The sequence below is a fragment of the Balaenoptera ricei genome, chromosome 11, assembly GCF_028023285.1.
Source record: "Balaenoptera ricei isolate mBalRic1 chromosome 11, mBalRic1.hap2, whole genome shotgun sequence".
NCBI classification, from domain to species: Eukaryota; Metazoa; Chordata; class Mammalia; order Artiodactyla; family Balaenopteridae; genus Balaenoptera; species Balaenoptera ricei.
The window spans coordinates 21,541,799-21,562,956 of NC_082649.1; the positions used below are offsets into that span (position 1 = coordinate 21,541,799).

At 40.2% G+C, this 21,158-nt stretch overlaps 2 protein-coding genes and 6 non-coding genes across 8 annotated transcripts; 3 read left to right on the forward strand and 5 right to left on the reverse strand.

Annotated features, from left to right (window-relative positions):
* Positions 1-67: 67 nt before the first annotated feature.
* LOC132374486 (histone H2B type 1-C/E/F/G/I-like) lies at positions 68-545 on the forward strand. The gene has a single exon (XM_059938201.1). The coding sequence runs from the start codon at positions 77-79 to the stop codon at positions 455-457; it is 381 nt and encodes a 126-aa protein (XP_059794184.1). The 5' UTR covers positions 68-76; the 3' UTR covers positions 458-545.
* A 3,166-nt stretch (positions 546-3,711) lies between these two features.
* LOC132374491 (histone H4) lies at positions 3,712-4,062 on the reverse strand. The gene has a single exon (XM_059938206.1). The coding sequence runs from the start codon at positions 4,048-4,050 to the stop codon at positions 3,739-3,741; it is 312 nt and encodes a 103-aa protein (XP_059794189.1). The 5' UTR covers positions 4,051-4,062; the 3' UTR covers positions 3,712-3,738.
* Positions 4,063-4,962: 900 nt separating this feature from the next.
* TRNAM-CAU (transfer RNA methionine (anticodon CAU)) lies at positions 4,963-5,034 on the forward strand. Its single transcript has one exon. It is a non-coding gene; the product is annotated as a tRNA-Met (tRNA).
* An 8,096-nt stretch (positions 5,035-13,130) lies between these two features.
* Positions 13,131-13,203, forward strand: TRNAR-UCG (transfer RNA arginine (anticodon UCG)). Its single transcript has one exon. It is a non-coding gene; the product is annotated as a tRNA-Arg (tRNA).
* A 2,811-nt stretch (positions 13,204-16,014) lies between these two features.
* TRNAS-GCU (transfer RNA serine (anticodon GCU)) lies at positions 16,015-16,096 on the reverse strand. Its single transcript has one exon. It is a non-coding gene; the product is annotated as a tRNA-Ser (tRNA).
* Positions 16,097-19,043: 2,947 nt separating this feature from the next.
* Positions 19,044-19,115, reverse strand: TRNAQ-UUG (transfer RNA glutamine (anticodon UUG)). The gene has a single exon. It is a non-coding gene; the product is annotated as a tRNA-Gln (tRNA).
* Positions 19,116-19,604: 489 nt separating this feature from the next.
* Positions 19,605-19,676, reverse strand: TRNAQ-UUG (transfer RNA glutamine (anticodon UUG)). The gene has a single exon. It is a non-coding gene; the product is annotated as a tRNA-Gln (tRNA).
* A 1,084-nt stretch (positions 19,677-20,760) lies between these two features.
* On the reverse strand, positions 20,761-20,842 carry TRNAS-UGA (transfer RNA serine (anticodon UGA)). The gene has a single exon. It is a non-coding gene; the product is annotated as a tRNA-Ser (tRNA).
* Between the last annotated feature and the right edge of the window lie 316 nt (positions 20,843-21,158).

Genomic DNA, 21,158 nt, shown 5'->3' on the forward strand with positions numbered 1-21,158 from the left:
CAAACAAATACTGAGGCCGGTTGCTGGTGGGCGTATTTGTTTCTCGTTCGTTACGTGGTGGGGTTTTGGTTTTGCGATGCCTGAGCCAGCTAAGTCCGCTTCTGTTCCTAAGAAGGGCTCCAAAAAGGCGGTGGCCAAGGCTCAGAAGAAAGATGGCAAGAAGCGCAAGCGCAGTCGCAAGGAGAGCTATTCCGTGTATGTGTATAAGGTGTTGAAGCAGGTTCACCCGGATACTGGTATTTCTTCCAAGGCCATGGGTATCATGAATTCATTTGTCAACGACATCTTCGAGCGCATCGCGGGCGAGGCGTCGCGTTTGGCGCATTACAACAAACGCTCGACTATCACGTCCAGGGAGATCCAGACGGCCGTGCGCCTGTTGTTGCCCGGAGAGTTGGCCAAGCATGCCGTGTCCGAGGGCACCAAGGCTGTTACCAAGTACACCAGCTCCAAATAAGCTCGCTTCCTCTTTAATAACTCAAGGCTCTTTTAAGAGCCACCCACATTGTCTCTTAAGGGTCTGTAACTCAAGACTTCAAAATTATATTTATGTATGACCATCAAGGAAAGAGAAAAAGCTCTGAAAGCTTCGGAAAATTACTCTCGTAAGAGACGTTTACATTTATAAGAGAAATATTCCTTTTGTATGGGTGTCTCTTACTGTACCAGGAAGAGGAGGATGGCCGAATCTGTTATCTATGGAAAAGCCCACAACTTAAATCTGCATAACAACGTTACCCGTGTTTCCTGTGCTTTTCCTGGTTGCTTCCCAGAACCTGACTACCCATCCCCATCGTTTTTAGTTTTTAGCTGAAGATGGTATTTAAGGTGGTGGCCGCAGCCATTTTGTAGATTTTCTGTTTTACTGGGGCTCTCCAATGTATACAGGAGATACACGTTGTTACCTTTTGTTTTTCTCCTATCAATCTGTCTTCTATAAATTATTAGGCCAGCCAAAGAATCTAGAAGGGAAGAAGGAAAAAAAATTTCTTCCCTACATCTACACAGTGATTTTTGTGAACATTAAATAAGTTACGATATTTTGAATGGTGCTCGTGAAGAAAATTCCCTAAACTCCACATATAATTAAGGCATTCATTTATTGCTTTCCGAAGTTAATTTTAAATACATTTTAAAATAATGTATTCTTGAAAACAAATACATAAGTATATTTGAGAAATGGATAAGCATGGTTTAAGGGGAAATCCCCCAGCATAAGATACAGTCCTGACTGCCTCTTTGAATGCTAAATCTGGGCATCTTACTTAAACCCTCTGTGAGCATTTCCTTCTAAACTGGGAATAATAATTAGCAACTACTGTGTGGCATTGCTGGGGTGATCAGTAAAAGAGCACAAGTAAAGTACTCAGGGTGGTGACTGCACAGAGAAGATCTTCTAAAATATTAGCTGTTGGCTAAAGCATCTGGTTGAAGTGCTGGGAAGCTGCTCTTAGTCCTGTCCAATTTGGAGTCTCAGAATCTTGAAGCCATAAACAAGGCAGTAGGCCGGAAAGCCTACTAGCATTTAACACCAATTAGGATTCCTTGTCTGGCAGTGTGAACAATCCAAACCACTTCTAACAGTCCAAGCCCCTCTTTGAAACCAGTTCTTTCCCCTGAACTGTTCTGAGGACAACCTAGTGCCTGTGACTGTAAGTCTTCCCTGCCTTTGATGGCCAATTCAAGCAACATGTGCCTTACTTTCCAAGGGCCTTCTCATGCCTCACTAGGATTAGAGGTACCTCTTTTAATAGTCAGATGTGTTGGGTTATAAAGAAGACCATATAAGAACTACTCACCTCCCTCCGCCCAACCACAATACTTCCTTTCTACATCCAGGCTTTCCTTCTTGATCTTCCTTCCATTTGGAACTTCACTTTCTCAATCTTTTTTGCCCTCAAGCATCACTTATGAGTAAAGCCTTCTATGACCATATCATTTAAAATGTCACCTCCTTCCTCCATACTTTAATGCCTTTCCGAGCTTCAGTGGTCCTCATAGCACCATCTTACATACTGTTTTACGTGTTTTGTTTGTGCCCCCTCCAACAAAATATAAGCTCCATGAATATAAATATATTGTTTTGTTCACAGTTGTTCACTGCTATGATTCCATAGCATCAGACAGTGCCTGGTATATGCCATGTGCTCAATTTTGTTTGTTTATTAAATTATCACCATATGAATTTGTTTCCTCAAACCAGTGCCTTAGCTCAAATAACATTTGATCCTTTTCATATTTAAGCACCAGAGCCCGTATCTTTAAAACAGATGAGATTACAAATGACTCCATTGATTTCTGGCTCGCAAAGTATCACCCTACAAATTACTTGCAGGCCACAAGGAGGAAAAACCTGCTTTTACAAAGAAACTAATCACCGTAAACCAGTAATTGATCTATCATATTGAATCTGGATAACCCCGACATCAAGTGCCTCTGATGTACAATAGTATTTACATACAATCATCTGTAACTGTTCCTTGACAAGAAAATTAACGTGATTTCAGTCAAGTCTAGGGAAAATCACTTGTAGGGCATTCAGGGTACAGAAGTCAAGGAAAATAACCCCAGCAGGAAACAAGCCAAACCAAGACATCCTATAGGCCAGGTCTACAGCAAATCAATATCAAAAAACTAAACGAGATCAAGGAGGAGAGGAGAAAACTTGTAGATTAAAAGACCTGAGACAAAAAAAAAAAAAAGAGAGAGAAACCTGAGACTGAAAAGGCGTGATTGGATCCTCCTAAGCAAACCAGATATCTAAGACATTTTGGGGCATAACTGGGATTTGTTACTGTGAACCCAGTATTAGATATTAGGGAATCTGGGTTTAGTTTGGCAGTGATTATATGGGAGCTTTTTTAAAATATAAAAAAATAGTGCGTACTTAATTTGAGGTAAAATATACTGATGCCTGTGTAGTATTTTTTTAAAATCATGTCTACTTAATTGTCAAGCTTAGGTGACATTTATGTTGTTCATTAAGTAACATACTTCCTATCGGCTTTTTAAAATCTTCTTAATACGAAGTCAGAATATAGTGTTCTCTATGCCTAGCAACACGTGCTAGCTTTCCCCGCCTGTGCATTTTAATTTTACCCCCAAAGCACTGGTACAAGGGTTTTAAGTCTGCAGAGCCTAGCAGCAGGGCCACACTCCAGCAGAGCTCAGGAGCGCGCCCCCGCGCAGGGGACGACCCCCCCCCACTCGTAAATTCGCCTTTGTTCCGGGCCCCGCTTTCCAACACGGGCGCAGGCTTTCTTTGTTCCTCGTCCTCGGCGCCATTTTGAGCACGGACCACAGGCGGGGGAAGGGAGCCTCGCATCACTACATTGCGGGCAGTGTAAGCCGACTTCTCTCCAGTATTCAAGCACTATGCGTACACGATTTCAAACTTGAAATACACCAGAACTGAAATGGAATCTTCCTAGGGAAGACAGTGCTCTGCGAGTTTCTTCACTGCCCCACGAAACGTTTAAAATGCCCAAACTTATACCCGAAACCACTTCCACAAAGCAGAAACATACACAGATCAGCCAACTTCCGCCCTCCTAAAATGTGAACTAGAAATTAGAAAGCACGAAAAATAACTTTTGACTAATTGAAAGTAAATGAAGTACACCTTATAAAAACCAAGGGAAACCAGCAAAAAGTGCTAACTCTTTCACCGAAACATTTGGGCGGCCCTGAAAAGGGCCTTTGGTGGTAAAAGATGTTAAATCGCTGAAAACGAGCGACCTAACCGCCGAAGCCGTAGAGGGTGCGTCCCTGGCGTTTGAGAGCGTACACTACGTCCATGGCGGTGACGGTCTTCCGCTTGGCGTGCTCCGTGTAAGTGACCGCGTCCCGGATCACGTTCTCCAAAAACACCTTCAGTACCCCGCGGGTCTCTTCATAAATCAGACCAGATATGCGCTTGACCCCACCACGCCGGGCCAGACGCCGGATGGCGGGCTTGGTGATACCCTGGATATTGTCACGCAAAACCTTACGATGGCGCTTAGCGCCCCCCTTCCCCAGTCCCTTACCACCTTTGCCTCGTCCAGACATGATAACACTGCTCTGACAACTTTCAAAACAGCGACAGAAACCCCGAGGCAATTCCCTTATATGAGCGGGTTTCGGACCGAATTGAAGACTGAAAGCGCGCTCGCCGGCACTTTCATTTAGCCCTCCGGACCCTCTCCTCGCGGCTCAGTTCTCGATGACGTCATGATGACTTAGTCCCCGTTCACCGAGTGTGCCCTTCACGGAGTCTCCAGCAGGTTCTCCGTTCCTAAGTGGGACTTTTCGGACCTATTTAACAGCTGCGTCAGACTAAAAAAGTTAACATTTTTTTTTACTAATTATCTTTTGCTGCTTGGGATGCTTTGGAACGGTTGCTCAGGAGCCTTGGCCCACACGACCGGAACTGCTGCAACCTTCGCTGGAATGCGGAGCCCCGCTTTGCCCCCAAGTTTACGGTGCTTCCAGCATTACTCCTCCCTACAACAAAATCCCTTCAAACCGAAACCCCCGCTCCGGAGGACTTTTAAAACTGCAGGACTTCACCCTCTCCATCACGAAGCCAAGGGAAATCTGACCAAAAGGATTTTCTTCCCAAAGGCGAATACATGGTTGGTTAGTGATTCTGTGGTAGAATTCTCGCCCGCCGCGCGGACGCCCGTGTTCCTTTTCCTCTTGTTTTCGTTTCCTTCCCTGTTTATTAAAACCTGTAATTCTCACTTAATTATCTAACCACCCCTCACCTCTGCGCCCAGTAACTTAACTCTGTTAATGTTTACTTTTCTACTCCTCGTCGTTTCCTCTGATTCTGGTAGCGACATTATTCCAGAGACTTGGCCAACTTGTAGCCAAGGAATTGAAATAAATAGGCGCCTTCTTACAGTCTTCTAAATTTAGAGGCTAAGTCGCCTCTGAATAGAGTTAAGTGTGTTATTAGGATGAAGGTTGTCAGGAGGGAGCAGAGTGGCGCAGCGGAAGCGTGCTGGGCCCATAACCCAGAGGTCGATGGATCGAAACCATCCTCTGCTATTTTTCCTTCTGTAGTTAAAATTGTGTAACCTTGTTTCACAGTAAGGGAAGAAAATAAAATGGCGCCCCAACCTTTTTTTTTTTTTTTTTTTTTTTAACTTCTGGAGCTAAAATGACTCCCTGAAAATAAACGTGAAACCGTTTACGTGATTTCTTCTGGTTGCCAAAGTAACCGTGCTATTTTATCACGACAGTTCTCGTTGCCCTATGAAGCTGCGAAAATGCTGAATTAAACTGAGGGCAGGGGTGGAAGCCAAGATCTTGAATTACATTTCCTTCTATAACATAATTCGGAAAGCACTACTTTTAGGTAATTGTGGCCATGTGGTTAAGGTGATAGACTAGAAATCTCCTGGGCCATCCCGGCGCAGATTCTTTGCAATTACTAGAGTTTTAATCTTTGGAGTAAATAAGTAGCAGTTTGGGACAGAGTGCAGAGTTTGGGTGGCCATGATTGTACTTTGACCTGAGAAAACCACTTCGGCGGCTACTGGTAAATGTGTCTCTACGCTCTACCTTGCTTTACAATCTCTAACAGAACTATTCTCTATGCTCATTTTTTTTTTTAATTTTTAAAAACATTTTATTATAGAAAACAATAAAAACAATAAAATATAAACAAAAATAGCAGTATAATGAACTCTTCTGTATGCATCATCCAGGTTCAACTCATAGTTAATCTTTTTTTTTTTATTTCTGAGATATACATTTTAAAGTAGTAACTAGAATTATGACTTATAACATTATACCAGAACATATAAGATTTTTAGAAATTTCATGTAATGTCTCAAACATTTATATTAACATATTTCCATACAAATAACCCAATGAAAGTTTACTATTAGTTGTTTTGTTTGTTTGTTTTTATACTGCAGGTTCTTGTTAGTCATCAATTTTATACACATCAGTGTATACATGTCAATCCCAATCGCCCAATTCAGCACACCACCATCCCCACCCCACCGCAGTTTTCCCCACTTGGTGTCCATATGTCTGTTCTCTACATCTGTGTCTCAACTTCTGCCCTGCAAACTGGCTCATCTGTACCATTTTTCTAGGTTCCACATACATGCATTAATATACGATATTTGTTTTTCTCTTTCTGACTTACTTCACTCTGTATGACAGTCTCTAGATCTATCCACGTCTCAGCAAATGACCCAATTTTGTTCCTTTTTATGGCTGAGTAACATTCCATTGTATATATGTACCACATCTTCTTTATCCGTTCGTCTGTTGATGGGCATTTAGGTTGCTTCCATGACCTGGCTATTGTAAATAGTGCTGCAATGAACATTGGGGTGCATGTGTCTTTTTGAATTATGGTTTTCTCTGGGTATACGCCCAGTAGTGGGATTGCTGGATCATATGGTAAATCTATTTTTAGTTTCTTAAGGAACCTCCATACTGTTCTCCATAGTGGCTGTATCAATTTACATTCCCACCAACAGTGCAAGAGGGTTCCCTTTTCTCCACACCCTCTCCAGCATTGGTTTGTAGATTTTCTGATGATGCCCATTCTAACTGGTGTGAGGTGATACCTCATTGTAGTTTTGATTTGCATTGCTCTAATAATTAGTGATGTTGAGCATTTTTTCATGTGCTTCTTGGCCATCTGTATGTCTTCTTTGGAGAAATGTCTATTTAGACCTTCTGCCCATTTTTGGATTGGGGTGTTTGTTTCTTTAATATTGAGCTGAATGAGCTGTTTATATATTTTGGAGATTAATCCTTTGTCCGTTGATTCATTTGCAAATATTTTCTCCCATTCTGAGGGTTGTCTTTTCGTCTTGTTTATGGTTTCCTTTGCTGTGCAAAAGCTTTGAAGTTTCATTAGGTCCCATTTGTTTATTTTTGTTTTTATTTCCATTACTCTAGGAGGTGGATCAAAAAAGATCTTGCTGTGATTGATGTCAAAGAGTGTTCTTCCTATGTTTTCCACTAAGAGTTTTATAGTGTCCGGTCTTACATTTAGGTCTCGAATCCATTTTGAGTTTATTTTTGTGTATGGTGTTAGGGAGTGTTCTAATTTCATTCTTTTACATGTAGCTGTCTAGTTTTCCCAGCACCACTTATTGAAGAGACTGTCTTTTCTCCATTGTATATCTTTGCCTCCTTTGTCATAGATTAGTTGACCATAGGTGCGTGGGTTTATCTCTGGGCTTTCTATCCTGTTCCACTGATCTATGTTTCTGTTTTTGTGCCAGTACCGTATTGTCTTGATTACTGTAGCTTTGTAGTATAGTCTGAGAGTCTGATTCCTCCAGCTCCGTTTTTTTCCCTCAAGACTGCTTTGGCTATTTGTGGTCTTTTTTGTCTCCATACAAATTTTAAGATGACTTGTTCTAGTTCCGTAAAAAATGCCATTGGTAATTTGATAGGGATTGCATTGAATCTGTAGATTGCTTTGGGTAGTATAGTCATTTTCACAATATTGATTCTTCCAATCCAAGAACATGGTATATCTCTCCACCTGTTGGTATCATCTTTAATTTCTTTCATCAGTTTCTTATAGTTTTCTGCATACAGGTCTTTTGTCTCCCTAGGTAGGTTTATTCCTAGATATTTTATTCTTTTTGTTGCAGTGGTAAATGGGAGTGTTTCCATAATTTCTCTTTCAGATTTTTCATCATTAGTGTATAGGAATGCAAGAGATTTCTGTGCATTAATTTTGTATCCTGCAACTTTACCAAATTCATTGATTAGCTCTATTAGTTTTCTGGTGGCATTTTTAGGATTCTCTATGTATAGTATCATGTCATCTGCAAACAGTGACAGTTTTACTTCTTCTTTTCCAATTTGTATTCCTTTTATTTCTTTTTCCTCTCTGATTGCCGTGGCTAGGACTTCCAAAACTATGTTGAATAATAGTGGTGAGAGTGGACATCCTTGTCTCGTTCCTGATCTTAGAGGAAATGCTTCCAGTTTTTCACCATTGAGAATGATGTTTGCTGTGGGTTTGTCGTATATGGCCTTTATTATGTTGAGGAAAGTTCCCTCTATGCCCACTTTCTGGAGAGTTTTTATCATAAATGGGTGTTGAATTTTGTCAAAAGCTTTTTCTGCATCTATTGAGATGATCATATGGTTTTTATTCTTCAATTTGTTAATATGGTGTATCACATTGATTGATTTGCGTATATTGAAGAATCCTTGCATCCCTGGGATAAATCCCACTTGACCTTGGTGTATGATCCTTTTAATGTGTTGTTGGATTCTGTTTGCCAGTATTTTGTTGAGGATTTTTGCATCTATATTCATCAGTGATATTGGTCTCTAATTTTCTTTTTTTGTAGTATCTTTCTCTGGTTTTGGTATCAGGGTGATGGTGGCCTCATAGAATGAGTTTGGGAGTGTTCCTTCCTCTGCAATTTTTTGGAAGCGCTTGAGAAGGATGGGTGTTAGCTCTTCTCTAAATGTTTGATAGAATTCACCTGTGAAGCCATCTGGTCCTGGACTTTTGTTTGTTGGAAGATTTTTAATCACAGTGTCAATTTCATTACTTGTGTTTGGTCTGTTCATATTTTGTTTCTTCCTGGTTCAGTCTTGGAAGGTTATACCTTTCTAAGAATTTGTCCATTTCTTCCAGGTTGTCTATTTTATTGGCATAGAGTTGCTTGTAGTAGTCTCTTAGGATGTTTTGTATTTCTGCGGTGTCTGTTGTAACTTCTTTTTCAATTCTAATTTTATTGATTTGAGTCCTTTCCCTCTTTTTCTTGATGAGTCTGGCTAATGGCTTATCAATTTTGTTTATCTTCTCAAAGAACCAGCTTTTAGTTTTATTGATCTTTGCTGTTGTTTTCTTTGTTTCTATTTCATTTATTTCCGCTCTGATCTTTATGATTTCTTTCCTTCTGCTAACTTTGGGTTTTGTTTGTTCTTCTTTCTCTAGTTCCTTTAGGTGTAAGGTTAGATTGTTTACTTGAGATTTTTCTTGTTTCTTTAGGTAGGCCTGTATAGCTATAAACTTCCCTCTTAGAACTGCTTTTGCTGCATCCCATAGGCTTCGGATCATTGTGTGTTCATTGTCATTTTTCTCTAGGTATTTTTTGATTTCCTCCTTGATTTCTTCAGTGATCTCTTGGTTATTTAGTAACGTATTGTTTAGCCTCCATGTGTTTGTGTTTTTTACGTTTGTTACCCTGTAATTGATTTCTAATCTCATAGCGTTGTGGTCAGAAAAGATGCTTGATATGATTTCAATTTTCTTAAATTTACTGAGGCTTGATTTGTGACCCAAGATGTGATCTATCCTGGAGAATGTTCCATGCGCACTTGTGAAGAAAGTTACGTAATCTGCTGTTTTTGGATGGAATGTCCTATAAATATCAATTAAATCTATCTGGTCTATTGTGTCATTTAAAGCTTCTGTTTTCTTATTTATTTTCATTTTGGATGATCTGTCCATTGGTGTAAGTGAGGTGTTAAAGTCCCCCACTATTATTGTGTTACTGTCGATTTCCTCTTTTATAGCTGTTAGCAGTTGCCTTATGTATTGAGGTGCTCCTATGTTGGGTGCATATATATTTATAATTGTTATACCTTCTTCTTGGATTGATCCCTTGATCATTATGTAGTGTCCTTCCTTGTCTCTTGTAACATTCTTTATTTTAAAGTCTATTTTATCTGATATGAGTATAGCTACTCCAGCTTTCTTTTGATTTCCATTTGCATGGAATATCTTTTTCCATCCCCTCACTTTCAGTCTGTATGTGTCCCTAGGTCTGAAGTGGGTCTCTTGTAGACAGCATATATATGGGTCTTGTCTTTGTATCCATTCAGCAAGCCTGTGTCTTTTGGTTGGAGCATTTAATCCATTCACGTTTAAGGTAATTATCTATATGTATGTTCCTATGACCATTTTCTTAATTGTTTTGGGTTTGTTTTTGTAGGTCCTTTTCTTCTCTTGTGTTTCCCACTTAGAGAAGTTCCTTTAGCATTTGTTGTAGAGCTGGTTTGGTGGCGCTGAATTCTCTTAGCTTTTGCTTGTCTGTAAAGCTTTTGATTTCTCCATCAAATCTGAATGAAATCCTTGCCGGATAGAGTAATCTTGGTTGTAGGTTCTTCCCTTTCATCACTTTAAGTATATCATGCCACTCCCTTCTGGCTTGTGGAGTTTCTGCTGAGAAATCATCTGTTAACCTTATGGGAGTTCCCTTGTGTGTTATTTGTCGTTTTTCCCTTGCTGCTTTCAATAATTTTTCTTTGTCTTTAATTTTTGCCAATTTGATTACTATGTGTCTCGGCGTGTTTCTCCTTGGGTTTATCCTGTATGGGACTCACTGCACTTTCTGGACTTGGGTGGCTATTTCCTTTCCCATGTTAGGGAAGTTTTTGACTATAATCTCTTCAAATATTTTCTCTGGTCCTTTCTCTCTCTCTTCTCCTTCTGGGACCCCTATAATGCGAATGTTGTTGCGTTTAATGTTGTCCCAGAGGTCTCTTTAAGCTGTCTTCATTTCTTTTCATTCTTTTTTCTTTAGTCTCTTCCGCAGCAGTGAATTCCACCATTCTGTCTTCCAGGTCACTTATCCGTTCTTCTGCCTCAGTTATTCTGCTATTGATTCCTTCTAGTGTAGTTTTCATTTTAGTTATTGTACTGTTCATCTCTGTTTGTTTGTTCTTTAATTCTTCTAGGTCTTTGTTAAACATTTCTTGCATCTTCTCGATTTTTGCCTCCATTCTTATTCCGAGGTCCTGGATCATCTTCACTATCGTTATTCTGAATTCTTTTTCTGGAAGGTTGCCTATCCCCACTTCATTTAGTTGTTTTTCTGGGGTTTTATCTTGTTCCTTCATCTGGTATGTAGCCCTCTGCCTTTTCATCTTGTCTATCTTTCTGTGAATGTGCTATCCTCATTTTTTAAATATATGTGTGGACTGTTTTATAGTTTTCTCTCTCTCAGAAAGGATTCCTATTCATATATTTATGTGTTAGATACTGTGCTAGGTGCTAAGAAAAGGCATTAAGTAGCCTACAGTGTAGACATGCTTTTAAACAAGTAAATACGTATGTATAGTGCAAGTATGTATAGTACAGATATTTCTTTAAAAAGATTGTACGTTAAGTGCAGTGGAAACAAGGGAAAAGGATGGTTGTTTCCCGGTAGCCCTATGACCACCTAGTAGTTGGTGATTCGCTGGAAGGAGTCACATGGATCAACATTTACCCAAGGTTAAGATTTATTACAGCAAAGGAAAAAGTGCAGACACAAAAGAAAAAGATATACACAAGGAAATACTAGAGAAGGCTTTCTTGTCCTCCATCTTCAGGGATGGCACAGATGCTCTTTCTTGCTTGAGGGGAAAAGTCATGGAAAGCAACACACCAGGCATGGTCAAAAATTATTTTGACTGGATTTCCTTGCCGATAATCTTCTCAAAGATGGAGTCTTCAACAGACTGGAGATATATATATATATATATATATATATATATATATATATATATATATCCATTTCAATATGTATATTCACAATGTTATGTATGTATACATATAAAATCCTAATTTGACCACTCCAAACTTGGATGTTAAGTGCACAAGTCAAACTTAACATGTCCAAACAGAACTTATCCTAACCCCACACACACCAGCCCCAAAATGCTCCTTCCTCTCCTCCTGTGGTGGTCCGCATCTCAGTAAATGGAAACTGTTGTTAAAGCAAAATATCGTGGAGCTATGTATGACTTCCCTATTTCTCTCACACCCTCAATCCAATCAGCAAATCCTTCAAAACATATCCAGAATTCAACCACTTCTTACCACTTCCACCAACACTACCCATGATGGTTTAGCCACCATCTTCCTGCTTCTAGGAAGAGAGAAAGAGAGAAAACAAGTCCATGTTCAAATATTTTCAGGAGAGAAGGATCTTGTTAAATAATCTCCACCTTAAAGATAATCTCAAAATTCAAAAACGTATGTATATGAGAAATTCAGCACATTTTTATTGAGCTCCTACTATTTGCTACATGTTATTCCGTGGACAGGGAAGAAAGACTGTGTGAAAGGGCCCGTTTCTGTACTCCAGAAAGCTGCTAATTTACTAGTCAAGAAAAGCCAAGACCTACCACAAATAAGCCAGGAAGGCCAATGCTCCCAGGGTCTAGAATTTAAGAAAATTAAGGAAATGCCTAATGTGTAGACTAATAATGTTGACATCATTATCTTCAAACGAGGTGCATGAGGTCACAGAGATTCACTGACAAGCTTAAAAGAAGCCGTCCAAAATCTAACTTTATAATCACATCATTGGGCCAAGCCCTCTACAAAACATTATAAATTCTATAAATATTTTGACCATAGAATGATTTTATTGTAACACGTTTTTGTGTTGATTCATCTATTAAATGTAAAAATTGTCACAGTCAAAATTTTTGTAATTCTACCGTAGTGCTTATTTCTTAATATATGGAAGCCTCAAATAATAGTAATGGCACTGGACTCCCCTAAACCCTGAGAAACCCCCCCCCCCCAAACAAGCATTCTCTTTTCAAACAGATAGAAATATACTGTGAAAAGTGCTTTGATCACATTATGACAATCAGGGAAAATACCAGAAAACCATGGGAAAGGGGAAATTGTTATGCCTGGGGGCCTGCAGATATCCATGCCGGGTGACAAGAAAGACAATCGTGTAGATGCTGCCTTATGTAGTAAGACTGCCTTCTTACTGACAACTGTCCAGGCAGACATCCCAAGTACCTAAAGTTTGAAAATTGTGAGCGTGACTGAATATTAATAGGGGAGAAACTCTGAGTTCTCTTATTTTAAAATATCCCTCGATGCAGGCAATATGCAGTATTTTGGCATCCTTTGGGTGCCATAAACTCCAGTTTTTCTGCTCGGGAGTCGTCCAGTCAATGACTTTTCCCTCCATGGAGTACCCAAGACCGAAATAATTGTTCTTACCCTTCACAAGGCCCTACTCCTTGGCCCGAGATAACCCCCGTAATCTCGAGTTTCTATTTTTCCAATGACAGAGAGCGCTGGCGGCGTGGGGGCCATTGTCTTTTTGTCATTACCTAACTTTCACGACTCAGAACGGGGCAGAAAACTTACTTCCTAAGTGTTGCAGCAAGACAATAGATTTGGGGACCACGTGGCCTAACGGATAAGGCGTCTGACTTCGGATCAGAAGATTGAGGGTTCGAATCCCTTCGTGGTTAGTGTCAGCTTTTATGCCCTCTTCTAGTAATCGATAGCCACATCTCATGGTTAGGCGGTAGGAAATAATGTGTTTTTCGAACCCTTTCTTCCTACCCTATTTTAAAGAGGTTATTCTCAAAAGCCTTGAGAGAACCAATGTAGAGAGTGGCTGGAAGTCAAAACCGAAATAAGGCCTTCCAATAATTTGGGGCTCTCCAGCTCTCCCCAAATTTGGATTTGAGCTCCTGAGTTTCATTTTCACAGGCTCGGCTTGTCCTTGAAAAGGGAATTCCGATCGGTAAACGGAGCTCTCTCGAACTGAGCCCCCAGTGGGTAGCAGGGGGGGTGGGGGGGAAACCTGCTGCTTCTCCTTCCCTGTGGCTTCGCCCAAGGCCACAACCTCTTCACAGTTCTCTTCTAGTCTGAGTTCCGGCAGCTGGAATCTGTCACTGGTTTCCACTCTTCCCCTATCTTTTCCATCTTAACTTTCTTGTTTTCCTTTGGTTTTGCTGCCGTCAAAAGGATGAGAACAGCTTATATTCAAACCTAAATTACAGAACAGAATACTAGGGTCATTGAAAGAGCCGGACTGTTTGCAGAGTGTGTATACAAACAGGAAGGCAGAGAACATAGCTGGGCAAAATATACAAAAACATTTTTCCGTGCTTAAATAACTGAATTGATTAATAATTTAGGATGAAGAAAATCTCATTTCCAATTGATGACTTCCTGGTGAAACATACGGTGTTTTCAGATTCAAACGCTGGTTCAAGTCACACGGAGGCTTAACTCTTTTCTACTTAATGTATCCCTCTTTCCTTCTCTCTTTGGTAGTTAAGGAAAAAACATACCCTTTGGGTTTAAAAGAGGTGAGGGGCAGAGGCAAAATTGCTCCAGATCTACCTCCCTATTTTGGAAACAATACAAGAGATTAGCACATTTAAAATTATCCTTTAATGTGTATTAAAAGGAGTGACAAATACCCTAAGGTATATTCTGCCTGGACAAAGTTTCAATCCCTACCATGTCACCATCATGCGCACACACACATACACATACACACATATACAATATGCCTGTGTTTATTTTATAAATATCTGTTGAATGTTTACAGTGTGCAAAGCTGGAGAGACAAGGATATAAAAGGGTGGTACCCCTACAACCTTATTCTCAAACAAGGTAACATGGGGTTGAAGGGACAAGAGGGATAAGACTGCTCAGGCATCCAATATCCCTGATTCTTTTTTGGAGAAAATTCAAAAATATAAAAAGCATATCACCCAATTCCTCAAGACCCCACTTTGGCCTCCAATCTGGATCAGCATTTCCTGAGTTTTTATTTTCAAGATAAAATGGGTTAAAATTTGTGAACTATCTTTGAATCACAGGTACTACATAAGCCATATATTGTTAGGTAAAATTCAAAAACAGATTTTACTTCAAAATTTGTGCTTCATAGGTCTCAGTCCTCAGAAGCCTTTGGAGCTCTGCTGATCTATGACAAGTGTACTTCAGAAGGATTTTCCAGGTATGAAAAGTCACAATCCCAGTCACTGGATTTGAACATGTTAGAAAGATCTTATCACCTTAACCACTTGATCTTAAAGAACTTGGTTCCCATGAACCTTAGTAAGGAAATGTTGGTTATATGATTTTTTTTTAAACAATTAATTTGGTCTCTACCTCAGTTTTCTCAGCTGTAAAATAGAGACAGGTGATGAGGGGGAATGGGAATTTTCAGAGAGATCATCTTTACGGTCCCTTCAAATTTTGTTATTCTACACCGTGCACTCAGCCCTTTGCTATATAGTTTACTATAAGGTGAAAAGAGGGAACTGGTGAGATTTTATGGTATTATGTGCTAAAATTAAGATATAAGTGTCAGAAGATGATCAAAGAAGGAAGAAACTAATAGAGGCTGGAACACCTGGAAAAGATCTTTGATTAAATTCATTCATGTAAAATACAAAGAGGAGAGTGATGCTTTCATCTGAGGATTCACGGAAAAGGTGCATTTGATGTGGGTCTTGCAAGAGGATTTTGCAGCAACGGGGCAGAGACTCTCCAGGCAGAAGGAACTACTTGAGCAAAAGCAGAGCATGTAAACAGCTTCTGCTCCTGAAGACAGGGACCAGTGGTCAGATAAAACTAGAGTTTGATGAAGTTTGGGAGGATAGGGAGTGATAAGGTGTAAAGAGGGAGCGCCTTGCACCTGGAAACGTGTCTAGAATTTAAGAGGCAAAAAAAAAAAAAATCAACAAAAACTGCCGAGACAGGGAATCAAAGCTGGGGAGCGGGTGGGAGCAGGGAGTGAAGAGAGGCGAATGGCCAGTGGTTCTCAGCTCAAGAAACCCATCAGAATCACCTGTGGCCCCTGCAGCCACGCCTGGACGTCACCCTCGGAGATACTGATTCAACTGCGCCGAGGGGTGGAGGAAAGGTGGACATCTTGAGAAAACTCCCTAGTTGCTTGTAATTTGCTACCAGTGTTAGGAACGCAGGCAGGAAGATGGGCTGGTTGGGGAGGGGGTCAACAAGCATAACGGAAGTCAGAGGGCCAGACATCAGTTTTTGACAACGGTGAAGCTGGAGAATACGTGAGCACACCTGTGTCTGAGCGGAGGCAGCAGTTTCTTAACTCTCTCATCCACGTGACGTGACTCAAATCCTAATCTCTGTATAAAAGGGGCTAAAAAGTAACGTTATTGAGAGTGAAAGTTATTTGTTACGTTAGTTTGTCTCTAACCCAGCACCTACCGACAAGTGCTGGCGAAATACCTTGTTTACAAGGTACTAAAACCACACTCCCATAGGACAGCGGGGAAATTGAACGACGAGGATGGGATTCGAACCCACGCGTGCAGAGCACAATGGATTAGCAGTCCATCGCCTTAACCACTCGGCCACCTCGTCATTTGCGTAGGAGGTTTTGATTAAAATTATATTTCTTTACTCAGCAGCGTTCTATTTGCCAAATTATATTATTATTTTGCTTTTTTATATTATTATTAATGAAGATAATGTCTTTTCTCCCTATAAATGGCCCTCTTGCTTTGATAAAGGAAGAAAAAATAAAGAAGGGGCTGAGGTCCAGCCACTGAGGAAAATAGCATGAAGGATCCTCAAAAAATTAAAAATAGATCTACTGTATGATCCAGCAATCCCAGTTCTAGGTATTTATCCAAAAGAAATGAAAACAAGATACTAAAATGATATCTGCACTCCCATGTTTATTGCAGCATTTTTCACAATAGCCAAGATATGGAAAGAAATTGTGTCTGTCAACGGATGAATAGATAAAGAAAATGTGGTTGTATATATATACAAAGGAATATTATTCAGCCATGAGAAAGAAGGAAACCCTGCCATTCACAACAACATGGACCTTGAGGGCATTATGCTAAAAGAGGTAAGTCATACAGAGAAAGACAAATACTATATGATGTCACTTATATGTGGAATCTAAAAATATGTTGCCTTACATGGTAAAAGTGATTTTGCAGATATAATTAAATTGAGGATTTCTAGATGGAAGATTATCCTGGATTATCTAAGTGAACCTAAAGGAGGATCAGATTCATTAGTAGGAAACGTGACTGCAGAAGCAAGAGGCGATACAAGGAAGGGGCCACTAGGTGAAAAAAAGCGAGGAAACGTTCTTCCCTGAAGTCTCCAGAGGGAACACAGCCATGCTGACAACTTGATTGTAATCTTTTGAACTCCAGAACTGTAAGAGAGTAAATTTGTGTTGTTTTAAGTCACTAAATTTGTGGTGATTTGCTACAGCAGCAATAGGAAGCTAAGACAGAGGTTCTAAGGCACTGACATGACTGGGGCTTAATAGGTGGAAGGAAGCTTGCAGGGCTTTTTCTGGAACAATTTTTAGAAACCAGAGGCATTCATGGGTGCTCTTGTTTTGCTGTCACAGAGCACTGAAGGATATATGTTTAAACTGTGGAGAAAGTCAACAGAAAGAATTTAGAGTCGCACTGACAGCTGGGACTGCTGTATTCAGAGACAAGAGGGTTAGCCATCACACCATGGGACCTTGGTATAACAAACCTTCAAGGTTAAGACTTGTATACTAATGCATCTGGTCTGTTGATCTTTGAAATGTTTCAGCATAGATTCAATCTAAGGAATGTTAAGAGAGAGCCTCCTCTAAGGAGACAGTGGAGGCTCTCAGGTGACTACAATAACTAGGGTCTCACTCTATGGTTTGGATATTTTCAGGTCTGTGTTCAGAGTTCTGCAGCCTACAGAGCATTTGCCTGAGTTCCAGAGGAGAAAAAAGTCACAGGTGGGGCCTGTGACATATGAACTCCTAATCACCCAAACACGTAATTGACTTATAGGGATCTGATTGACTTTAGGCCGGCACCAGGCAAAGCAAAAAACATCAAGAGGAGAGATTTTAGGGGGGAGGTGAGGGTGATGGGGAGAGGGAAATTTTCAGTAGCCAGAGGAAAGAGCAAGGAGTTGGACGTTGATGGGAGAGAAGAAATGCAAGTCTAAGAGAGTGTCTATACATCAGAGTGTACTCCTGGTTAGGGAAAATGTGAGGGCAAGGTCACCAAAACTGAGACAAGTCCACTGAGATTTGAAGTCCAGGCGCTAACCATTACATCATGAGGCCCTTGAAGTTAGGTCTCTACCGAAAGATCGATGTGTACTCCTAACAGGTCAGTTTATCTTCAAAATAAAGTAGGCAACACATAAACTTGTGGAGTTTGAACAGAGCCTCTCATGGGTACAGCTCTAAGATGTACTCAACAAGGGTACTGCTGTGTAGTAGGAACTTTCTCAGGACAGTGTTAGTGTCTGGAAGCCGATGGAGCACTTAAAGTAAGCTCCAGGAAAGGAAGGACCTGAGTTAGAGGGGCTGTAAAACATGAACACCTAATCATTGGAACCAGGATTCTAATTTAGCAGAATCTGAGGAACTCTGGGCAAAAGGCAAGGGCCATCAGGTGTAAGGGGAAGTAGGGCTAGAATTCTGGAGGAAGGTAATCAGAGACAATCTTCTCTTGGCCAGTGGCTCTATGTTGCTTTGGTTGTTGACTTGGAAGTAACTAGCAGCACCTACAGCCAGATATGTACATCTGGCTAACGGTTTAGGAGAACCATAGGGGGAAAATTGCTAAGATGTTACTGAGGTCCCAAAGAGATTTGGACTCAAATTGCTGGATTCAGAGTCCAGAGTGCTAACCGTGGGGTCCTTACATGAGGAACTTTCTACTTGCTACTGCAATTTTTATATACATATAAAATATATATATATATAAATTATATATATTACATGTAAATTATATATATTATATATAAATTATATATATTGTTATATATAACATACATATTATATATGTTATATATATTATATATAACATACATATTATATATAAATTATATATATTACATATTAATTATATATATTATATATGTATAACATATATTATATATGTTATATATTATTGTATATAGCATACATATTATATATAAATTATATATATAATTTATATAGATATATATTCTTACATTAGGCTGATACGTTTTGAGGAGGCTTCAGAGAAGAAAAGATTTGCGAGAGGGGCCTCTGAGACATGAAGTGTTAAGACCCTGAGCATGCAAATTACTTAGGATCTGACTGTCTTCGGGAACCCAGGCAAGAGTAGTTGTCTAGAGAGTGAATGGTGTTCCAAGGGGCCCGAAGAGTGTACTTCGCAGGAGTCCGAGAAGAGAGTAAGTAAGGATGCTCCTCGGGAGAAGGAAACCTGAGTGGGAAGGTTATGCCCAGAAACCAGTGTACATTATCGATTTGAGGGAAACACGGAGGAAATAGGCTGGCCACCAAAACTTCAGTAGGTCCCACCGAGATTTGAACTCGGATCGCTGGATTCAAAGTCCAGAGTGCTAACCATTACACCATGGGGCCACCTCTTGCTGAAAAATTTATGAATATTCATTGAAGAGTCTGTCATTCTATTCAGGGTTTTATGGACTATCGTTTTCATTTAAAAAATATTCATAGAGAATCTGCTGTATGCCAATCAGCAGAAGCTCCAAGTGAAACGCGACGACCAGGGTTCACAGGCACTACGAACTTCTCAAGACCCAGTTCGTGTTAGAAACTGATGGAACTTGAACCCTGGACTGAGGTCAGGGGTGGAAAACGTGAATAGTCACGCAGGGGGTAATCTAAATTACGAGGATCGGAGGAGATTCTGTGGCCTAGAGAAGGAGGAGGAGCAAGAGAGGACAGATGTGGAATCCCAGAGGAAAGGGTAAGGAAGGCTGTTCTGCAGGACAGCGTCTCCTTGCTGACAGGGATGGGGTACCTTGCGCAAGTGCTTAGGTGTCTCTAGCCTCCTCGAGGTACCACGATGATTTAAGAGACGAGGAGGGAAGACACTAAAAGACAAACAGGTCCCACCGAGATTTGAACTCGGATCGCTGGATTCAAAGTCCAGAGTGCTAACCATTACACCATAGGGCCTCTGCCGTAAACTCGCCCCACGCTTTTAGGAATGTGTCTGCTGTGCGTCGCATGCGCTTCATTGGAAAGATTTGTCTTAGATGAGCGAAGGCCTCACCTTCAGTGCTCCGCAATGCGAAAAGCCTAGCAGAGCTCACTTTGCTTGGAATTTTTTTCTCAGGGCCCCCGGAGGGTTTGAGTACCGGCGTTCCTTGCAAAATCAAAACTGTGCCTTTACTGAATTTCTAACCTGGGCCATGAACGTTTGTCTACATATTGTGTCAACACTTAAAAATCCCTTAGGACATGTGTGAATATCGAAAAACGCAAGAAGAAAAAAAAAAAGTTCAAGATAAGATAGGAAATTACTGGTAATTTCGGGAATAAGAAAAAACTTTTTCCTTTTTGAGTATTTTTACATCCTTCTTTTTGCTTATCCGCATTTCCTAGTGGATCGATTGCAAGTTTAATACAAGATGAATTTTTGTTATATTTACTCTTATTTATGTTGCATATACTGTTTGTGTATGTATTAGAGTTTTAGCGAACAAAACAGTTTTGTGGTTGTTGATGTTTTGTAATAAAATTAAGCCAAAATCAGAAAACAGTTTTGAAAATTCTTTAACTGGTACTTCCTCCCTACAATCTGGCCTCCGAAGTGGAATGATAAGAGGGCTCCAGAAGGAGGAAATATTGGAAGTTTCTGTTTGAGATACTGATTCCCAAACATCAAAATACTTAAGAGTGGAAGAGTGATGCACTGGATATACCCAAATTCTTGGAAGAACATCGAAAAAATAGAGGCAGTCGAGGTTCGGAAGTCAGACCTGAGCTGAATTTCGGATAGGGAGATAGCAATTCAAAATGAATTAAAGCCTGAGCATTTTTTCAGCATATTTATGATGGTCTCAGAAATCCCTAGCGTTTACTAAAGTAATTTTCAAACATTTTCTCTACATACAGTTATACTAAAGGACTAGAACTACCTGCTTCCAATTTTATGGAGAAAGATAATAATAATCAGTAAAACAGTATATTCCGTGTTGTTTTACCGTTTCTACAGCTGGTACAGCAGGTATTTTTACCTGGAGGGAAAACGAAGCTCCGTAGCCGGCAGGATTCGAACCTGCGCGGGGAGACCCCAATGGATTTCAAGTCCATCGCCTTAACCACTCGGCCACGACTACACAACTGACTAAATTGTCTAGATATATTCCCATGAGGAATAATATCTTTCCTCTTACAAACGTCCTTTAATTTCGACAACAGTTCTGGAATGCCTGTCATCATGGTAAAAAGCTCAGCAATTTGCAGATTGAGATGTTGGTTACAGACGTAATTACAAATTGTAACACTTGTCTGACAAGATACCAAAGACCTTACCAAGGTCACATTCCAATCCCTAAGAGGTGTAGTGATCTCCAAATCTGAGAGATCAAGTTACCAGACATAATGAATAAGATTTACCTCTGTTAAAAACGGGAAATACGTATTTTTAACAAA